The sequence below is a fragment of the Zeus faber genome (assembly GCF_960531495.2).
Source record: "Zeus faber genome assembly, chromosome: 15".
Classification (NCBI taxonomy): Eukaryota; Metazoa; Chordata; class Actinopteri; order Zeiformes; family Zeidae; genus Zeus; species Zeus faber.
In genome coordinates, this window is record NC_137194.1 from 24741712 (window position 1) to 24764751 (window position 23040).

Sequence of the window (23040 nt, forward strand, 5' to 3'; positions counted from 1 at the left end):
ACAACAAAAAAAAACACCGAATTTTTTTTTTTTATAAACAAACGCTTAAAATCTCAAGCGAAGGCCGCGTCAGAGATGGCGTTTCCACCCGATCACAGAAAGGGTTGCCATGGAAATGAGGTTGTTGTCACTTGCAGCTGCGGGCCTCGGGCCTTGGACCTCTTTGCAGACGGCGACGTACCCTCTGACGCGCAGTAATTCAAGAAGGGACAGGGACAAGAAAACAAAAAAAGGCAACAAGGCCAGAAAGAGTCTGGGAACAGGCGTGGATGCGTAGCTGCTGAGGGTCGTCACAGCGCGGTCTGATCAGATTCACTTTCGACCCCCCCCCCCCCCCCACTAGGCACGGGCGGCCGCGGGAGCTTCAGGCGATGACGAGCTTCGGACAAAATTTGACATTGTCTTCCATTTGCTTTCACTATTTTGATTCTTGTTTTGTTCACAAAGAAGAACCACGAACGACAAACTCGAACGAAACCATTAAAAAAATGGCCATGGATACTGGGCTTGGAATATCAATAAATACTTTTTTTTTTTCCCCATGTATAGTTCCGGTTTTAGTCGATACAGTTGTGAGCGATAAGAGTCGGAGAGGGGGGGGTGGAGAGAGGCCTGTCTGGGGTCACAGTGCTGTCCTCGCAGGGAGGGGAAGGAGGGAGGGGGGAGGAGGAGATTCCTTGAGTCGAACGCAGGAGGTGAAAGAAAACACAAACGAAAAACTTCAACACTTCGAGAGAGACTCAAACATCGCACTTCAAAATGAGTTCTGGTCAGAGAAGAGCGGCTACGATCTCCCACACCGCAAACTGGTTAAACTGGGCAAAGCTCCACGTCCTATCGCGTGGGTCCCGGGTCCCCCCCCCCCCCCCGATCCTAGGAGGGAGGTGTCTCGGGGGCTGCGATGCGGAAGACGGAGCCGATGCGCAGGAAGAAGCGCCTGAGCACGGCCCGCAGCTCCGGGATCAGGTCAAACTGCATCATCTCGCACAGGTGGGGGTAGTAGCAGGAGGCGTGGGCCTTGAACTGGGAGACAAGACGACAAGACCAAAGCGGTGAAAGCCGGCATTCAAAATGTTCAAAACTGCCACAAAACCCGAGCTCTACACCCCGGGAAGGACCGGACGTTTGGCTTGGGAAGTGTTCACAGAATGAAACAAGAATGGAAAGGTTCCTAAATCCGCCCCCCCCCCCCCGTCGCCGCCTCGGTTAAAAACAAAACAAAAAAACAACACTTTGCATGAGCATCAGCCAGACGAGTCTGAGTGATAAATTCAAATGGTTATCTCTCAAAACGTTCACGTCTAATTCAGGCCCTTGGGGCAGCAGCGGTTAAAAGTGCTTATTTGATTAGGGCTCAGGCCGCCATCCCCGGCTTCATTATATTGGCAAATCTAGACAGAGGTCCCTCCCCGGGGTTGTCCCTGGTTTGCCTGCATGCAATTTTTCGGTTCTGTTGACACCAGTGGTCACGGCCTACTCGTGTTATTTAATAATTAAAAAAATAAAAATAAATAAAAGTTTAATGTGAAGAGAAAAAAAAAAAAAAAGGTCAAATGATTGTGGCCTCAGGTGGAGATGAGGGAGGTAAGATAAGACAAACAGGGAAAAGCCCGTCTGCAACGGATCAGTGCCAGTTATGTAAAGAGCCTCAGGGGGAAAGGCAGCACAGCGTTTTTGGAGTTGGTGCCAACGCTCTGAGCTTAATTTGGCTTCCAAGAAGCGACAGAAGTAAGAGAAGAAAAGAGAGGGGGGAGAAAAAAAAAAAAAAAAAGAGCGGCCCTCGCGGGCGTCACCGGCTCGCGCCGACAGCAGGTCAGGGGCTCCTACTTTGTCATCTGGCAGCCGCAGCGTCCTGGTGAGCAGCAGCATCAGCAGGCTGGTCCAGGCTTCTCGGTGGCTCTCCGAGGTCAGGCTGATGAAGTAGGACAGGGCCTCGCTGCACACCCTGCAACAACATGGCACGGACAAGCGATTAATCACTTTTGGGCGAATTAGCACGGCCCCGGCCTTCCCCACCGAGAAGGTAATATAACGTTGATGAATCCAACACACACCGCCTGTACGTGAGGCCAGCAGGAGAACGCCTGAAAGAACCGGCCGCCCGGTTTGACCACCCCCGCGCACACGCACATGCACACACACACACACACACACACACACACACACGCACACGCACACGCACACGCACACGCACACGCACACGTGACATGTCGGTCCGGCGGTGACTCACGCAGGAACAGCGTTTGAACCGCGCCGCTATCGGCTCATGACACGCTCACACAACACACACATTGTGTACAGCGCACATACCGCCACGGAGCAACAGAAAAGTGGGCGTGGTCTCGCGTCCCATTGAACCGAACACGGATCCAATGTCGACGTTGCAATCGGGAGCTTGTTTATCTCGGGTTTAATGTTTAACCGGGGCTGAGATAGGGGGCAATTAGCGGTGCACTTTATAAGATCGACGGTGTAACTACACCAGGCGTGTTGGTGCAGGGCACAGCGCCTCGTGCATGTGCTTCCTATTTGATCTGTACTAAGTCACTTCTGGTGCTACACGGCCCATGTTGGCTGCGGCATTTTCTCTACTTTTGCATGAGAGGTCTATTTTTTTATTTTTTCGAACTACACAATCCTTTTCCATAGAAACACCAGATAAAACTACATGGGAAATGTTTTTGAAAAGAGCGCGATCAATCTGATCAATCTAAACGCGTTTTATTTGAACGTACGCTCCATGCCAAGCCACGCCCGTACGCCGCGCCAACGCGTTTGGTCTAGTTCCAGAGCGATGACGGAAGACGGTTCAGTGCCGGACTGTGCAGGACTCACAGCAGCAGCCGGGTCTGGATGTCGGACCACGAGGAGTGCAGCTGGGGGTCGGAGTACATCCGGAACAGGATCCTCAGGCTGCAGGCCAGGCTGCTTGTCTCCTGCTTCAGCAGGTTGGGTTTGGACTTGCCCTTGAAGCCTGGGAGAGAGGGGAAAACACGCAGGATGGGTGATGTATGAGACGACCCCGCCCTATCAAACTTTACGGATCGCAATCGTACAGGACAGCATTTTGTGATGAGAGTGTCAGCTGTCCGGAGTCACCCAATTCGTAAAGGATTTCTGAATTACTGGGAGGCAGACCGGGCAGACCTCGTAAACAAAGATCATTTTAGAGGGTGACGCCGACTGACCGGCCCGCCAGAGCGCCGTCCGCTGCTCGTTGTTGGAGTTGAAGTCCTTGGCGAAGGTGTGCGACTCCAGCAGGCAGTCGAGCAGCTTGAAAAGGTGCTCGGACGACAGGAACCCATACATGCCCTGCTCCGCTGCTGCGGCCCCGCCCCCGGCCTCGGACTCCTCCAGAGCATCTCTCTGAGAAGGGAGGAGAGAGAGAGAAAGCCAAGTAGAGTTGAACGTCAGGAAAAATCTGTGCCTCTTAATCTCAACTGAGTACATACATTTTCTCCTATTTAATACAATTTTTCTAGTCTATTCGTGTTTTTAATCACGATATCTGGTTGAAAGAGACTTGGTCTGATATCCTGATGATCAGAGTTCAATGTGATGAGCCTCAGTTGGATTAATATCAGAGCAAATATCCATTATAAATGTCATCATCTCAAATTCCCTATGATGACCGTGACCATAAATTATCCTCTTCCCAGGGTTTATTCTGGCATTACAAAATGAATGAAATGACTTCAAAGTACTATTTTTTTAATTTTCAAGGACTCTACACAAAACCTATGTAATCTTTATTAATTAAAATATAATCTTAGCCTGATTGTCCGTTATTTAAATGAGAGAACACACACACACACACACACACACACACACACACACACACACACACACACACACACACACACACACACACACACACACACACACACACACACACACACACACACACACACACACACACCCCTTAACATCTTATTTTAATTACTATATAAATGTCTAAATCTATTTCCAACGATGCTGGATTAAATTTACATTTCCCTGGCATAATCTATGTCGTAAAAGCCATACTAGATTTTTTTTACTACATGACATTATTACATGTAATTCATCGTATAACGTTACAATTTGAATAACAACGGGAACAACACAGGTTTTCAATGGTCGCGTTTTTTTCTTCCCGCCAACGCACTTTTCAAGCCCTTTCCCAAGGTATTCCAGTACTTAAGTACCCGTGGGACGGAACTTCAAGCGCCTGGTAAGAACCCCGTCTATCTTTGCGGGGTGTAAAACAAAAACGGAGCTGGCTGGGGGGGGGGGGGGGGTTACAGGGCGTGACGCCGCTGACCTGCGCGGCAGCCATGTTCTCCGCATCCTCCTTCTTGCTGGTCGCCGGGTAGAAGACGATGTTGTCGATGGTCTGGATCAGCTCCAGCTGCACCACGCACTTTATCAGCAGCCCCGCAAACAGCTTCTGGTCCGACACTCCTGCGGTGGCCGGCGAGACGGAACAGTTTGAGATGAGAATAAAGGTATTCTATTTCAATTTGAACATGCGGGCGAGTGTGTGGGATACTCACGGGCGTTGGACTTCCCCTTCCAGGTGTCGTCACTGGACATTTGGCTGTGCCCCCTCTCCGACAGAGCCTTGTCATAGCTGCTCTGCGACTGGCTGTCGAAATCGATGTCCTGGAGACAACACGAGCAGACAGTAAGGGACAGACAGCGGGAGTGGGCCCTCATCTTTTCACGGTCTACATGAATAAAACACGGACGCTGTGGACGTCTCGTGCTTTCTGACAGCAGCCACATCTAAAAGGTTTTGATACCAAAACAAAAAAAGGCCTTGTCGGCCTCGCAGGAACCTTTTTTTTTTTTTTTTAAGTCATTGTTTTGTTGTTTTCTGTTCCCCTCACCATGTGCTTGCCGTCACCAGACTCCTCTTCCTGTCCGGCCGGTCGCCATGTCAACAAGCTGATGTGAAGAACAAACAGATCAGCCCGTCAGTCATGTGATGCGACAAAATGACTTACTCTCAGAGCCGGAACCGCAACATTCAACCCGTTAAGTCACGAGGTCTGTGCCATTGTCTCAAATATTAATTTGATGTTTACACTTTCCCCATTTCCATTCATGCTTCCAACGTCGAAGATTGTTCAAGTCGCTACTTTCTCCATTTCAAACAATTTGAACACTCAAATTCCGTTTTTCTCTTTACAGTATCTTGAGTGATGATGACAAAATTAAGAATGAATAAAAAGACCGTTTTGCGAGTCGGCAAACCCCCCCCCCCCCCCCCCCCGGTGTGTTGGTGGTGTGGTCGCCCCGGAGGACGTACGCGTGGGGGCTGGTGTTCTGGAAGATCTCCAGCATGCAGGAGCAGGTGATCTTCCACACCTCGGGGCTGAATTTCTCCCCGTTGAGGATCACCAGGTTCTCCAGGCAGTTGGTGCCCGACCGCGCCAGCTGCTCATTGTCTATGTGTGAGAGAGAGAGAGAGAGAGCGAGAGAGATAGAACAATGTTGTAAAACCGTATGACATGTGAACAATTTCTTAAAAAAAACAACAAAAAAAAACAAAAAACACAACAACTTAGAAGTAGATGGGTCTATGTTATTTATATGGGCAAAACACATCTGTCCGTGGAAACGGGATGTGGATTCTGGGTCTGTCTGCAGTGGTAATTAATTGCAGCCGCAAGCAATTCATAATCATCACTAACATCTATTTATGGCAGGGAAGCTGGCCATTTCTCCATGTGTCGACACAGAAAGACTCGAAGACTTAAGGGCTGCATTAAAGTGGAAATCGTTAAGGTTTTCTGTATCATCGAAATAACGTGAAAACACCCCCCCCACCACTAATTTAGTTGTCAAATGTACTTTTTCATGTTACTATTTTTATTCGCTCGAAATGTTATGAGAACATGTTTGCATCTAAATGTCATACATACGTGCTGCATTGACATTAACTACAGCACATAAAACTTCGATATTTGAGTGTGCCCTTAAAAGTTTTTAACCTGGGGAGAAGTTGTAGTACACAGCACAACATTACTATAAATTTAATGTTGCGGTGCGGTTTGAGTCGCCACACCTGTCCTGGGTCTAGGTAATTGGGATCAGTGTGGCTGTTTACCTGTTGCTCGTGAGAGTCATCAACAGGTTAAACCCCCATCCCCACACACGTTGTACATCTGCTCCAGGCTTGTTCCACCTTGCCCACTCGCTAGAATAAAATGGTATTTTTCTATTCCATCGTCCGCGTTGGACGGCCCTGAAAAGGCCACTCGGGTGGCGTGTGGCATGCTGGTCTGCCACAAATGTATATTTGGGTAAATTACGTTTGTTTTTTTTAAAGGGGAGTAAAGTAAATATTGAGATGCATGCATTTATAGTTCGAGATTTTATTTTGGGAAAAAAAAAAATCCATTTTGTTTATTCACGTATGTCTATTAAGGTGACAGACTTTGTTAGATTTCTGAAATTTGTTAAATGTCAATGGAGGCATTTTCAATGTCTAAAACACGGCTGCACCGTTTGACATTTTAGACTTTTAAACTACAAAATTCCCTAAATAAATTAAAGTCAGAAAGAAAATTAAAGTTGTTTCAAATTGTGAGTGAGTGTATTTTTGAGGTTTTCTACTGTACATGTGTCTTTGTCATTTATCATTAAAATCACTAGATATGAGCACAAAACAAAGCGCGTCCTATCATTGACCTCATTCCTCTTCGCTGGCATTCACGACTCACCTTGCCTGACACACCACTGTAACTGGGTGAAAATGTCCGCCAGCAGCACCTCGCTGAGCGGCTCGTAGAACTGCGTGAACACATCGCAGATGGCGTAGAGCGCGTGATTGCAGGTGGTCGTCATCCACTCGGTTTTCTAGGAGAGGAAACATCGGGGAGTTATCGATACGGAGTTCCCCTCGTACTGGCATCGCAGTGCAGATCTCTGACCCCCGACCTCCGTCTGCTGCTCAGGGAGCTTCATGTTGTCGAAGATGCGGAAGACGATCCGGAAGAGGTCGTGCCACCAGTGCTTCTCAAAGGTGTGGCCGTAGCTCTTCATGATCTCAAACATCACCGTCAGACCCCTGTTTCACAAAAACGTTAAGCAGATGTTTGAAACCGTGTTTGACCGTGTTTCCTCGAGCGCGATGACGGAAGCGTAAGTACCTGGTCCTGACGTCCAGCTTGCAGCGGTTGATGATGCAGGAGAGCTCGAAAAGGACCGGGAACCAGCCACGGACCCACACCCGGTCCCCCGGGGCCACGTTCATGTCGTCGCTGGTGTACTCTCTCAGGGCCTGGATGGGATGGACGCAGAATGGGAGGGGTAGAAGTTGATGAACTTTATAAAAACTCTGAAGCGGCTTTCACATAGGACGCCGTGTGCCTTGCGCTCAGTCTAGCGTGCGCATGCTCACTTTTGGACGCTAGGCGAAAACAAATTATTTGAAAATATGACGGCTGTCATTACTTCTACAATAGTAATATTGTTCATGGTATTATCATTTTAAGTTCAGTTGGCCTGTATAAAATATTAGCTTCATTATATTTATATATTATCTATGTCTTCAGACAATCATATCTTATTTTAATGATAAGGAATAGTCATTATCATATCTTGTAAGTAATATTTATTGGCCATGGGTCATATCGCTAGTCTCCACAACATTTAAACCAGGCATGTTGAAACCCACTTGATAGGAAACCTGTTTCCGCAACAGGGATTTCCTTCCAAGGTATCGACAAATCTGTAAGGACTGTGTGGTGTAGGGATGGTCTGGTTGAGCAGCCACACCTGACTGGGTCAGGTGATTGGGTCAAGGTGGGTCAAGGTGCCTGCATACCTGTTGCAGCAACAGGTTAAAATTTACCCCAATCCCCACAGTCACTTAGGATAGGAGCCCTGTCATGACGTGTTCGATCTGCTTCTGCTAATTCTACCGAGCCTCCTCTCTCCAATAAAGTGGTGTCTACAACCCATTGTCTTCTGCGCTTCTGCCTCAGGGAATACAGACACTGCTAAAATCACTTTCTCCTCCATATTGCGCAGATACTTCCTATTTGCTTCACCTCCTGTTTCTATTTGCCCAACAAGGATTACGTTGTGGGTGCGGCGCGCACCTCCACACCTGTGCTTTGCTCGGCTCAGATCCTTGTGCAGCGCAACCAATACACACCAATGTCCTATGGGGAGGGCCCTTAAACCTGATCTTGTAAGGAAATAACAATGGCGTCTATGAATTACAGTGAACGGTCATTCTAGAATTGTTATCAATTCTAGAAATAGATAAGTAAAAAGCCATAATAGGATTCATCCTGAATACGACTGTACATTCATTCCTATGTAGAGTTGGATTCCGCACACGAAAAGCTGCAGTGTGCTGTGGTGCAGATTGCGGCTCCGGGATACGTTCACCTTTATCAACTCATGCGACTCATGTTTTGGACACTACAACCGGACATTGTTGTTTACTGGAAATGGGCTTAGAACCAAGTCAACAAGTCAAGTACATATAATAATGACGCTAGTAAATTTAATCTTGGCTGTCACCATTCACTTTTGTGTGTACTTTTTTTTTTTCCCCTTCTCATTTCGCAAACTATATGTTAATTGATGTTTTTAAACTCCCGTTCATGGAACATGCCAAATGTCCAGTTGATGAAACTACTCGCTGTTGTACTGGAAAAACGCTATCCTCTCCCATTTTCCCCCAACATATTTTGTGCGAAACTCAGACACAGTTAATCCGATGGCCACTAGGAGGAGGAGCAGACTGTCAGTTACGATTACACATTTGATGGGAAGCAGGCTTAAAAGTAAAATCATGATTTGTTTATTCTCTCTCTCCACATGATGGGAGACATGAAGGGAGTGTTATGGGGTCAGTTACAAGACATTCCTCCAGGTCTTGCTCTGGGGCACTTCAGCAGGAGGGCTCCAAAAACAAGCCACCCTCCCTGCTGATCCACTGACAAACATTCACATTCTGATAAGTGCACTCGCACTGAGTAAACTGAGCTGACTTATATGCAAAACTGTGTAAATAAACACCTTACTGGAATAAGATTATGTAACCCAACCTGAGGCCCAGCGGACAATTATTTTTCATAACATACTTACGATATATATATATATATATATATATATATATATATATAAAAAAGTTTGTTTTTTTTCTTAGAAGAGTCACACAGAATAAATATCTATATTACATATTGGATATATTTAACTGGATATTCATGAGGCAGTATTCCATGGCAGTTCCAATTATATATAATGATAAGTAGGAGTACTAACAACATTTATAACTACGACTATTATTTTCCCTTGTCCCATTTGTTCTTTTCTTTAGAGTAACCCCCAACTGCCCATAGTGGGCTCACTGGTTAACATAGTCCTACTCCCTTTTAACTTCTGTTTATTTTATCATATATTTTATTTCATGTTATTTTAAATTTGCACTCTATAGCTACTACCACGTTACCTGCATTATGCTATCCACTACTTGGCCATCATGTCCACCACTTTGTAAATGTTTCCCTTGACATTCAACGTCATTCTATATTTGTATAGAATAGCTTGCATTGTGATTGGGATACCTGTGGCCTCTCCGAGACGTATTTGGCACAGTGACGTATGAGCCTGATGGCCTCCATGCTGGTGTCAGGGAAGGCGGCGTTGCACACGAACTCCGACAGGCACTTCACTGCATCCTGGAAGGAGTCGATGGCTGCCGCAAAGTGCTGCTGGAAGGTGTTCACTGAAGGAGGGAGGGAGGGAGAGAGGGAGGGATGGAAGCGGAAGAGATGGTTAGGGAGTGGAGAAAAATAAATAAATTTAAAATAATAATATTGACTGAGCTGGTTGTGGATTTTGGCGGCCCTCGTTGCATATCAAACATGCAAATGTTACTTCACTTATGGAAAACCACCAAAATTGCTCAAGACAGCTAGCGGGCAAAACCTGAAGATTGAAGAATGTGATACCCAGCAAATCATTATTTTGACGCAGCTTGCCCACATGGAAAAAATGGTTGTGGTGTGACAATGCCTCACAATGATTAACTCTAACAGCCGCCTGGGGAGAATCCTACTCACAGACGATGTGACCCGTGGTCTGGAAGGCCAGCTCCACGATGGTCTCGACGTGGTCCGAGGCCGCCTGGTGGAACACCGAGAAGATGTTCTTCCAGCCCGAGCGGATGTTGGCTGCCTGAGAGTTGACCATCTGGGCCACGCAGCGGATCACCATGTCCCTGATGGTGGGCGAGCGGTTCTTCTTCATGATGTGCTCGAAGGGCCGCAGGAAGTCCTTCTGGAAGCGAAAGTTGGCCAGCTCGCCTTTCTCCAGGAACTTCATGGACAGCTGCCTCAGGGAGTCCACGGCAAAGATGGCCACGTCCTCGTTGGGGTTGCAGCCCACCTTCAGGGAGCACCAGCAGAAAGGAAGCTTCTCAGGTAGGGCATTGTAGTCGATGATCAATTGTCATGCAAATAATCTCAATTAACAATTGAATCGTCTTTTTTGTTCATTTTGTAATTGCAGGGTTCATTATGGGATTACAAAATGAAATTCGAGGACTGTCAAGCACTACTCCTTCATTTTCAGGGACTTCACGCCAAACACAATAAATGTTCAATGTGATCTATTTATTAAAATATAATATAATATTAATATGTTTATCTCACACACACACACACACACACACACACACACACACACACACACACACACACACACACACACACACACACACACACACACACACACACACACACACACGTTCATTTCCAACTATGCTGGCTTAAATGAAATGTACATTTCCCTAGCATAATCCATGTCAAAAAAGCTATTCTGGAAAACGTTTATCACGTTAGTATTTCATTAGCAAAACCAGGGGGATTAGCACAGGTGTTCAATGATCATGTCTTTTTTCCATTGACTTTTCAAGAACTCCAGCACAAACTCCAGCACAAAAGGGGCTATTTTCACGGTATACCAGAATTTAAATTAAAATTAAGTTTCCAAGCACCTCAAGGACCTGGTAAGAACCCTGTTATTATAATAAACTTGAAATAATACATGGCCACCTATTGCATAAGAGCCATTTATTGACGTTGAAGATTGGAACATAAAAATACGGGAAGACAATTTATTTGCCTCAACTTATAGAAATGCAGCTCACCCAAATTCTATTTTGCAACATTTCTAAAAATCATTTTAAATTTCCCCTTAAATTTGGATGGATCGGCGCGATTTGCTTGAGTAATTACGATCAGGTAATTATGTAATAATTGTGACAGCTCTATCGTCGATACAACGTACTCTTGGTGTTGCTGGGAGTTGTAAAAAAATACACTGTTTTTCAAACAAGGAAATTTGGTCACCGCAGGTTTGGTACACTTATCGAAAGACCCATGAGAAGCCTTCCGCCTTGCTGGCTGACCTTGTTGAAGTGGTCCCCGATGACCTGCCAGATGCGGGACCACTGCAGCCTAATGCGGTTCATGTTGTAGTAGGAGATCTCCACGATCTTCTGCAGGCTGAACATCCTGGGCTGGTGGGTGGAGGCCAGCTCGTCCATGGATACGGCGCAGAGCCACCGCACAAAGTCCACTGGGAGCAAAGAAGGAGGCGCAAAAGTTGCAAACTTAAAAAACAGATGGGGGAGAAAAAAATCAAAAGGCGAAACACAGAATGGCACACTCACCCACTGCGTTCCCGTCGAGTCTCGTGGAACCAGTGAAGATTCTGCAAATGGGGGGGGTGGGGGGGTAACTGTTAAGCCTGTTACATTTAAATTCATTAAGAACACGCAGGTTCATAGTGTATTCATATGAAGGCACATGTTACATTTCCATATGGACACCTCACCTGTCTACGGCCACCACTACACTCTGAGAGCTGGTCTCCCCCACTGACTCCTGGATGTGAGCCATCTGCCTCCTGTCCTGACCGCCCACCAGGCCGCCTGCGACAGCACACACATTACAATAAGGTAACATATGCATCCATGTGCCTCCGGAGGGGTCAATTAATGGCATTGATGCAGAAAACCGGAACACCAGACGGACACAGACACAGTGGGTATTGGTGAGCGGGGGTTTGCATGGCTGTGGCTTCCTCTCACCCAGTCCCAAAGGCATGAACTCCTCCGTCCCGGCCGGGAAGCCCTTGATGCTCGTCTCCCGGTCTCGCACCACCCCGGAGATGTAGCGCGTCTTCACCCCGGTGCCGATCAGTTGGGCGAGCTCCAGCTGGCTGATGCACCTCAGAATCTACGGCGCACATGAAGCGCGGTCAGACAGAGCAAGGCTCAAACCACACTGACCCTTGGTGGCCGTGGAGTAACAGTTTGTGGCAAACGAAAAGGAGAATCATTGCCTGGTAAATTATGATTTTAGTTCATATCTGACTTCAACAGTGGTTCTGCTTTAGTTGAGTATTGAGTATTAGTACATATAGTTGTTCCCACTTCCTCTGGATAATGACAATAAAATGACAAAGAGCATAGACTGTGAGTATACATTTTTAAAACAATGAGGTCTCATGCAGGGTTGCCAGATTTGGAATTTTTCCCACCCAATTGGGCTACTTCTGAAAACATTTGACTGGTTTTGTAATAAATTGACAGTTTTTGTTATGTTACTATCAAACATGTTAGTCAGCCATAATGTTCAACAAATTGTCTGGAAATTGCCAATCCAATCTGGCAACACTGGTCTCATGCAAATTTACTCCTGCCCCTCTCAAATTTGCACGCCCCACAGATCTGTGCTTACAACGCGCCTACGCACGTTGGAAGAAAACATTTGGGATCCATCAATATTTTCTTCCTTGAATTCGTTCTTAATTTAGGAACAAATTTAGAACTGCCTCAGACCACTTGTACGCACAAATCACAAAGACGTCAGAGCCCTGGAAAATTATATTGCTGAACTTGAACTGAATGTAAATGGCATATTAGAACCACGATTTGTAGAAATTAGCACATATTCCAAATTATCCAATAAGAAATATATTAATAAATAATATGAACCGATTTTAATAATAATAATAATAATAACAACAACAACAACAACAACAACAACAACAACAACAATAATAATAATCCTTCTTTATTCAAACTTTATTTTTATATTTTATTGTTCTTCATTACGTATCCTCGTTTTTTTGTGTGTGGCAAGAAAATTCTAGGATGCATAAATTGAATCTGTTGTATGTACAATTGGTTAACTTTACATATGCATTACACATGCTACAAAGGATTCATATTAATCTCTAAGCAGCTGAGTTTGGCTGATCGCCTGGTTTCAACTGGTAAGAGAAGCCATTCTTTTATTATTAAATATTCCTATTTTCATGATATTATTATATACTGTACATATGAATGATTGATGAATGAGGCCTATTAAGAGCAAACAGCACAACACCAGACCTTTTATTTGCTTCTGTCACATGTTCATTGAGGACCAACAGGCCCTCATTCACCCGGGTGCGGGGTGGACCTACCTCGTGCCAGGAGTTGCCCAGGTAGTTGCCGTCCGTGTGAGCCACGGTGATGAGCGTCTTGATGGTGTCGATGTTCTTCTGCTTCATCTCCGTGATGCTGGAGCTGGCGGTGAGCAGGGTGAACCTGGCCAGGGCCTGAACGTAGGCGTCGCGCTCCAGCTACGAGGGGGGGCAGCGGTAGATAAACACAAAGACTAAGACATGAGTGAAGATAAGTCTCATTTCAGCCCCGAGAACTTTGGTCCGAACGGCTACTTTGTTCTACGACTATGACCGTGTGAAGTTCCAAGTTCAACTCTTTGACCGGCTGCCAAGTCAAAGCGCTCACTTGAGCGGCGGTGCTTCAATAGTCACTCCTAATTTGAATCCAGTGCAATATTTTGGAGGCTGATATTTGGAGACGAGTATACGTTCAACGTCTAAAGCATCTCCCCAATCAAAACCCAGAGAAGGTTAAGAGGCCATTTTTTTTTTCCTGCGCCAATGTGGCCACTCCACCAAACGCTGATTGGACAACTTATCGTTTACCAGAAAAAGAAGCAAAAATCAGTCGAGAAATCAGTGGAGTCACCCGAATTGGAAATTGAATGGGAAGCAATTGCACTGTATGTCAAAAATAGTATGAATAAATACCCACTGTAAATAGCACAAATTTGTAGAGCGAATATGTTAGACCGAGTATTTGAGAGCAATTCAGATTTAGGAAAAAAACAACACCGAAAGCAACGTCATTTGTTGTAAACGTGGAGCAGACCTGCATGTTGAAGATGCAGGCGATCCTGATGGCGCAGCGGATGCCCTCCAGACACAGCGAGGCCACCTCAGGGTCGTCACAGTCCTGCAGTCCCACGCTGAACGCCGCCAGCAAGGGGGTCCACGCCAGCTGGAGCACACGGGGGAGGAGCAAGTGAGGCGCAGGTCCTGCAACTTTTACCTTTCTTAATACTTTGGTCTTTTTGTGGAAGCATTTATTTATGAATTTATTTTTCAACCTTGTGAAAATAAAAGTTGTTGGATAGATGGTGTAAGCACAAACAACATGTGGTCCGATTAGTCAGGACGACCTGCTACAAAAGGCGTAAAACGTTCCGTAATCGTTTTTCTTTTACGCCGTCAGGACTTGTTATGGCCTCGGCAAACTCTCCGCAAAGTTGAAGGAAGTCCCCGTCAACATCCAGACTTCTAAAAGAGACTTTCATACACCTACTTTGAACATCGGCCTGACATGCTCCAGGTGCGTGGCACTGAAGAATGGCGCCTGCGCGTGGCTGACTGCCTCCATCAGGGCCTTGGCCGTCTTGGCCATCTGCTCCATCTCCATGTTGTACAGCAGGCGACGCTGCTTCTCGCTGGCCACATCTGGGGAGGGGAGACGGAGGAGGCGTCACCGTCGGGCTTAAGAGACATTCCTGCTTTGCGGCGAGGCCGGGGAGGACATCTTTCTATAACAGTGATTCTCAATGTGGGGTCCACTGCACTAGGCCAGGGTGCCAGTGAAAAGTTCATTTTTGCGCACGTTGAATAGGTACCATCTTTTAATTTTTAGAAATATAATACTTTAATGCAATATATACGTATATAATTATCTCCTTTTGGACAAAAACATTGCCATGTGCACATTTTAATTTGTGTGTGATATTTTGTGTAGCTAGCTATGTTACTTCATGAAATTTGTTATTTAAATACATTGCTTTTATATTGTGTATTTTGAAATGGTGCAATACAAATACTTCTGATACATTTCCCTTGATTTGTGTTGTTTTTCCAATATAACCTATGTACATATGTGAGGAAAAAGGCCTGATTAGAACATTTTTGGGGTCCTCGGTTTATTTTCTCTCGTACATAAGGGGTGTGTATACACACTGTATAAGGTGTCCATGGTTGAAAAAGGTTTGAGAACCCCTGTTCTATAAAAAGGAATCAAACCTCTTGAAACTAACACCTTAAATAAGTAATTTCTCATCTCCTGAAGCGGGATATTTAAAGATTCAATCAACTCATCAACCATCCATCCTCCTTCAACCCTTCCGTCAGTTTAGCTTTTACAACTCCTCACTCTGTTTGCTGGACTTGGGAGTGATGGAATGCTCCTTGCTCTCCTTCAAGGCTATCTTCTTGCCGGCGATCTCGTCGTAGATGGAAGACAGGTACTCCTCTGGCAGGTCTTTGCTGTCATTGATGCCGCGGTTCATCTTGATGTACTGCTCCTTGGTCATCTTATTCTTCACCTGCAATACGAGGGGAGTGCAAGGGAAAAGTGCTCCGCTGACATAAGTGATGCGGCAAAGGTGTTTCAATTTATTTTGATGTGGAATGCGGTGGTTTCACATAAACCAGTGGATTTAGGATTCATAGATGTAAACATATAACCTATTGTAATGCATGATATGACAACAAGTCTTCTCACCTGAGGACTGTGCAGGTCTGTGGTGAGCATAATGATAGAATATGCCAACACGTAAGCAGTGTCTGCGCTGGCAAACAATGTCTGACTGTGAAAGAAATACCAGGGTAACACGGTTAATGTTTGGAAGAGACATGTTTCGTTTAATGACTTGTCTTGGAAAGCAGCAACACAGACCGATCAGTGACAACATTAAAACCACCACTAATAACCACAAATATTGTGTAGCTCCCCCCTTGTGCCGCCAAAACAGCTCTGACCCGTGGAGGCATGGACTCCACAAGACCTCTGAAGGTGTCCTGTGGTATCCGGCACAAAGACGTTAGCAGCAGATCCTTTAAGCCCAGGAAGTTACGAGGTGGGGCCTCCATGGATCAGGCTGGTTGTTCCAGCACATCTCACAGATGCTCCATCAGATCGTCCCCTAACCCAGACCATCCACACGATGTAGAAGAAAATGTGATTTATCAGACCAGGCCACCTTCTTCCATTGCTCCATGGTCCAGTTCTGACACTCACATGCCCATTGTAGGCGCTTTCAGTGGTGGACAGGACAGGTGGCATGGACACTCTGACTGGTCGGCAGCTACACAGCCCCATACACAGCAAGCTGTGATGCACTGTGTGTTCTCACACCTTTCTATAATAGCAGCATTAACTTTTTCAGCAATTTGTGCTAAAGTAGCTTTTTTGTGGGATTGGACCAGACGGGCTGGACTTCGTTTCCCACGTCAACAATGAGCCCATAGGTGCCCATGCCCCTATTCCCGGTTCACCTGTTGTCCTTCCTTGGACCACTTTCGGTAGGTACTTGGGTTGCTGCGGTTATCGGTGTTACACGGTGGTTGGGCGTACACAGATCACATTACTTGCCCAACACTGTTTCGCTTTCTTTTTTTTTTTTTATAAAAACAAAACCCATTTTGTACTAATATTTAGTCGGACTTTAGTCGTAGCACAGTCTGCTTATCAGGAGAGGGGAGAAGGCTATAGGAGACCTTTGATCAGGTGTAGATCGGACCTGTCTCCCTCCATCCGTAATTTGCACCCATACATAACAGGGACACTCCACGCCCCGAATTATACAATCAACCTACTACATTTTATGAGATAGAAATGATTAGGAATGCCTCCACGTGTCTCAAGCTCACCCTTGGTTGCACTCCAGGTAGCGTGCAGCAAACTTCTCCATGAGCCTGTCGATCTTCTGGGCCTCGCCCGGCAGCCTGAAGCCCTGCAGGAAGGCCCGAAGTGCAGAGACAAAGTCCCGGCCGCAGAAGTCCAGCTGGTCCACGTAGCAGTACATCACCTCCTTGTTGAACTTGATGTTCTCACCCAGGAACTCCCCCACCTGGGTCTGTGGACGGCGGCAACGGGACTGAGTAACTTCATGCCGGAGTTACGGATGGGCGTTAAGTGTGTGTATATACCACCGACCGTGTCCAGCCTCTCTTCCTGATGAAGGAACTGGGCGATGTCCTCGGCTGTGGATCCCAGCATGCCCTGGTCCTGCAGATACTGGATGCCTCGCTTTGGCTTCTTGTTGAACCTGGAGAGAGAGAGAGAGAGAGAGAAGGAGAGACTGTTTGTACAATCCATGACATTGTCTTCTCTTCATCCAGACAAAAGGATATGATCCCAAAATCAGGGTTCATTCTGGCATCACAAAATGAAATTCAATGACTACAATGAGTACTTTAACACTATTTTTAAATTTGCAAGGAAACAAATACAATCCATTTTCAACGTGATCTTTATGAATTAAAATTAAGCCTGTCAACGTTAACGGTCGCGTTCATTTTTTTTAATGCAAATTAATCGTATTACCAGTGGCGTCACTAGTTCTGGTGTCACCCAGTGCGCGGTGCTTGAAATGGAAATAAATATGTGCCGGTACTCCCCTTATTCACATGTTGTTGTTGGTGGTGGTGGGGGGGGGGGGGGGGGGGGGGTAATCGATTGGCTCTGCGGAGCCTGAGAGACAGTGAGTGAGCGAGAGAAAGTCTCTAAAATAAAAACACACTGTTTTAATTTGGGGACACGCAGCAGAGAGAATATTGATCCCTCTCCATTATGGATTACATATCACTATGCCTTGTAGGTATACTGATACAGTACAGTAAGCTGGACTTACGAAAAAATGTTTGTTGTTATAATTAACTACAGGGATTGATTTATAAAAAAATAATATATTTCTGCTGAAATACAGTACAAAACTTTTATTGACAGTAATTTTGTATCACCCGGTGCAGTCTGCAGCACCCGCAATGCAAGCACTCAGAGATTTTTTTTACTCAGCAAATTAAGAGATTATAATTCTAATTCAGAAAATGTTAAAACTAAGCAGACATGTAAAATTGAGATTTAAAAAAAAGATAAAAATAAATAATTGAAAAACAACCCAGATTCTCCTAACCAGTTTATCATGCATTTCTTTAATCCAACGCCAGACATGTATTTGTTTTATCTTCCCCAAAAAATACAAGTAAATACTAATATTTAAAATTTGTGATCAATCATTATTAATCACAGCCTGTTATTGGGATCATACTGGATTAACTGTACATTTCCGTGATAGAAGTGATTCTGGAAAAACGTCATTACATCACGTTTTTGAATAACAAAGCAGGTGGGCTATCGGTTTTTACAGGTTTTCAATGATCAAGTTCTGTTTCAAGGACTTTAAGCACTTCAGTACACAAGGGGCTATTTTCAAGGTATTTCAGTGCTTACATTTCTGAGGACCAAATTCAAGCACTTCAAGTACCTCGAGGATCTAGTAAGAACCCTGCAAAATGAAGGACTAGAAAAACTTGGAACCGAGTTCACATCCATGGATTAGTCCTTGTTTTAAAGTAGTGATTCTCAACCCCTAGTGGTTGCCAGGGTACTGTGAGGTGCCAAAAATCATTGGCAAAACATAAAAGATTTTAATGAATATAATTATAAAATAAATATAATATTATTATATTTAAAAATAATATATACACATTGATATATATATTTAAAAAAACATTTCATGGTATTTTTCTAAAAGCTATCAATAAATAAGAATAAAAGCCCTGAGTGAGGCTCACAATTCGATGCCGTGCTCAATGATGTCCTTCTGCTGCTTGATGACCTCGTACTGCTCGGGGTGGTCCGGCTGGGAGGAGGGGACGCTGGAGGACACGGTGGAGTCCAGGGAGCTGGCGCTGTCCCGACGCCCCGCCAAATGCTCCGGAAGCTTCAGCTCGGCCCCCTCAACCTCCGCAGGGCGCTCCTGGCCTGCGTTCACGTCACACACACCGTGAGCATTTTGACACGCACAGACGACTTTAACAGGCACCTCCCCGTACCGCTGGAGGTGGAAACATTACTCCAATAATTGTTTCATATAACAGCAAAAAAACGAGTCAAATTAAACATTAACTTAGAGGTGTATGATGAGGCGTATGATGTAATGAACAGTAGTTAACTATCAGGTTTATTGTATATTTTGAAAATTGTCCATATATTGTCATTTTCTTCTTTTCATATTTTTTTTTTTATTGTATTGCCTGATTATTATTATTTTGCCTATTGTTTGGATGTGAGATGTTGAGACATTGCAATTTCCTTTCAGGAAAAAATTAAGTACCTATATTCTAATGACAACATTAATTTGGGTGGAATGCTGGGACACACACACACACACACACACACACACACACACACACACACACACACACACACACACACACACACACACACACACACACACACACACACACACACACACACACACACACACACACACTTACCCAGGTTAGCTTGCAGGTTTGGGTTAACATACATGTCTTTGCTCCACTCCACCATGCACTTGAGGATGGACACCAGACACTCCAGGCCCTTCTTCCGCAGACTCAGCTCCTGCACAGCGCAGCCAACACAAACATCACAGAAATGTTGTATGGTGCGAAATACAGGGCATAACTTTAGATAAAAGACAGACTTCCTACTTAAACTTTATGATCGACGGGTACTTTTCAATGCCAATGTGTAAAAATACACCGATACGTAAACCAAATAAAAAAAGTAACACGAGGAACTGTGGTTGCACAGAGCTCATTCTCGTTTCTCATCATATCAAAGATGGATTGAGCGCAGCAGTAAGTAGATCAGTTTCTAGAAAGTAATAAACCAATCTAACTAATCCAGGAGGAACAGTAGCAGTGTCTGGGTGCCTGTACCTGCAGGGGGGTGATCCCAAGCTCCTGGCCACTCCTGCCCTGTGCAATCTTGGACAGGTCGTTCACCAGCCGCTCGAAGATGTTGGCCGCGTTGAGGTCGCAGTCGTAGTTTACGTAGATGTCCACCACGCACTGGGCATCTGAGGGTAATGAGTGGAGGTTTTTCTATTTTCATTTTTTTTTACTCATAGATAAACACACCGTTTGTGAGGGGGGAAAAATGAGGGGGAAGGTGAACTTTAACGGAAACCAAACAGAACGAAATGCTCTTCTTGGCGTCTGAATGACATCACTTTTAGCTTGATGAGGTCACACTGGATGAATAGAAAATCCTTTGGAAATTGGATATTGTTTTCATTCACATGGTGTAGATTAATAATAACCTTTGCTGTCAAAAACAAACAAAAAAGAAACAACCTAAGGAAAAACATGCCAGGGTCACATGAGAATGAACAGCAAAATATCTGTTGCCATTTTTCTAACGTTTGTACTTTTTTTTTTTTCTCTCTCTTTAGTACCTACCTGCGCAGATGCGCGTGAGGGTCTGGATGACCATCCACTTGTGCTCAAAGGAGCTGGAGGACGTCTCCAGGATTGTCAGAAAGATCTCCCTGAAAAACACCTGCGAACAGAAAATAAGTGTGTATGAGGATTGTGTCTTTTGGGGGGGGGTATTTTACGCACTGACGGAAGAAAAAACCGGGCCCAGACCTCGATCTGCATCTTGAGGTGGACCTTGAAGTGGGAGAGCAGAGTGAGGAAGATGGCCAGCGACAGCTCAAAGACCTCGGGCACGGAGGAGACGCCGTTCTTGGACAGCGCCACACAAAGGTACTGCTTGATGGCGTTGACGAACATCTCGTGGGTGCGGAACACGGGCCCGGCACCCTGCAGCACCGACAGCAGCAGCTGCAGCGACACCACCTTGGAGCGCAGCTCATGGGACCTGGGAGGCGAGGGCGGGGGGAGGAGGGTTCATTCTGGCATTACAAAATTTTGTTCAATGACTTGAAAGCACTTTTTCAAGCACTGTTTTTATGCATTTGCAAGGACTTCACGTAAAGCAAACCACTGATTTACAATGTTGTTTTTATTCATTTAAATATAATCTTAGTCTCATTGTCTATTTTATTTATTTTGGTAGGTGCTTGGGTATTGTGCAATTTTGCATATTGTGCAATTGTAAATTAAAAGCATGCACATCTATTAACTACGGACGTACATATACCAGACCAATATATCAACTGTCTGGTCTATAAATAGTGTTTCAAGAAAGAACAATTGAGTATCAGCGAGCATCTCAGACTGCCTCCTCTCTGAGGATCGGACGTGGCTCAGCTTACTGCGGCCCATACAGCAACCGGCGCTTAACATTACAGTAAGATGAGAGGACTGAGCTTGGCCAGGCTGGAAAAAAAAAGGGGGGGGGCCGAGATAACCTGCGGCGAAGGAGGTGGGCCTTTGTGTGTCCACAGGTGGCAGCTATATTTAATTTGGAAAGGGGAAAAGACATAAGCGCCGGAGGCTACATCCGCTAAAGCCTTTCACAATAAGAGTGCAGACGATTTGGATTGTATTTTCCCCAGATGGTTCACGTCATCCTGTCGACTGGGCAATTATCCAAGAACAGGACACCACAACCGGACCCTGAATAATGAAGCGTGTCTCCTGGATGACAAGGAATCTAATTCTAGGGCTGAGTATTGGGGAGAATCTCGCAAAAGGTCACGATTCAATTCAATCAGATGTCGATGAGATGGCAAACAGCACGATTCTATATCGATATATTGAAATTTTATACACAATGAGAATTGTTACCACATTTTTCGGGTACCACCTATATATGCATTACAAAAAGAATACACAGTTTACTTTAATTCCTCTATTTCAGTGATAATTTCTCTTTTCAGTGATAAACACTGCTTTAATGAGTTGCTGTACTGTATGGAACCTTTTACAAAAATGTATATAAAATAAATGGCATGAATACAATACACTTACTTAGATATTGTGTTTAAAAAAAGTAAAGTCAATTTCTACCTAAAATAAAATAAATAAATTATGAAAAGAAAAAAATAATGATTCTTTTAAATGTTTTTGTTGTCAGTGTTTCAAAAAAATAAAATAAAATAAAAAGGACTGAAATGATTACATCTGTGACTCATAACACAAACTAACCATCAATACTACTATTTAACCATCAATTATTATTATTTGCTAAATTGATTCAGAAATTGAAAAAAAAAATAATAATCTAATTCCATTGCATCAGGCTATTGATTATTTTAACACAGCATTACTAATTCACCAACTAAACAACACAGAAGCGAAGAGGCTTTATGAGCAGAATAATTTCGATGTTATAGTTCTAAGTGACAGAAAAAAAATAAAATAAAAACACTGTTAACTGCGTTGTTCGACAACTCACTTTGGGTCCGGCGGCCCGTCTGCCAGCGGCTTCATGGAGAGCTTGCACAACGAGCGGAACACCAGGAAGGCATCTTTCTGCAGGATGTGCGAGAAGCGGATGGCAGCATGGGAGCCCTGAAGAGTCTCCGTGTCCTGAGACACACACAGAAAAGTGCATTTAGGAAACGGATACGACGACAAGCAAAACATCATATCCAGACCGGAGCGCCCCCGAGTATCTGTCAGCTGCTTCAGTTTTCAACCGCAGACCCTGGAGATTTAAGAGATTTGTGGTGGAGTCGAGTGGCTCGAGGGGCCTCAGGTTTGTTGAGACGCCCCCTGGCCAGGCAGGGTTACGGCAAATCTCTCGCGTTATGGTCTCGACTCGATCTATCCAGCTGGATCCCGGAGGCTCAGCCATCTCACCAGCATGTCGGCGGAAGACACGGATGCCCGGTCCTCCCGGATGCCGTTCATCTGGGGAGGCTCCACTCGGACCCGGGAGGAAGGCGCGTCCGGGACGGGCTG

The 23040-nt window shown here is 45.1% G+C and overlaps 1 protein-coding gene across 2 annotated transcripts; it reads right to left on the bottom strand.

The window, feature by feature from the left end:
- Positions 1–256: 256 nt before the first annotated feature.
- arfgef2 (ADP-ribosylation factor guanine nucleotide-exchange factor 2 (brefeldin A-inhibited)) lies at positions 257–23007 on the bottom strand. 2 transcript variants are annotated; one of them, XM_080015413.1, is made up of 31 exons: positions 22939–23007; positions 22532–22665; positions 20815–21049; positions 20626–20725; positions 20104–20243; positions 19675–19783; positions 18970–19159; positions 17330–17441; positions 17044–17249; positions 15896–15980; positions 15545–15716; positions 14693–14844; positions 14240–14368; positions 13486–13644; positions 12104–12251; positions 11848–11944; positions 11684–11724; positions 11420–11589; positions 10071–10395; positions 9573–9733; positions 7140–7270; positions 6928–7057; positions 6711–6846; positions 5294–5432; positions 4872–4929; positions 4536–4644; positions 4304–4443; positions 3189–3366; positions 2836–2974; positions 1828–1945; positions 257–1023 (listed from the first exon to the last, which is right to left on the bottom strand). In XM_080015413.1, the coding sequence occupies exons 1-31, from the start codon at positions 22987–22989 to the stop codon at positions 874–876; spliced, it is 4344 nt and encodes a 1447-aa protein (XP_079871539.1). In that variant the 5' UTR covers positions 22990–23007; the 3' UTR covers positions 257–873. The 2 variants fall into 2 exon arrangements, with proteins under 2 accessions (XP_079871539.1, XP_079871540.1); XM_080015414.1 differs by having other exon boundaries at positions 4304–4440; positions 22939–22959.
- Between the last annotated feature and the right edge of the window lie 33 nt (positions 23008–23040).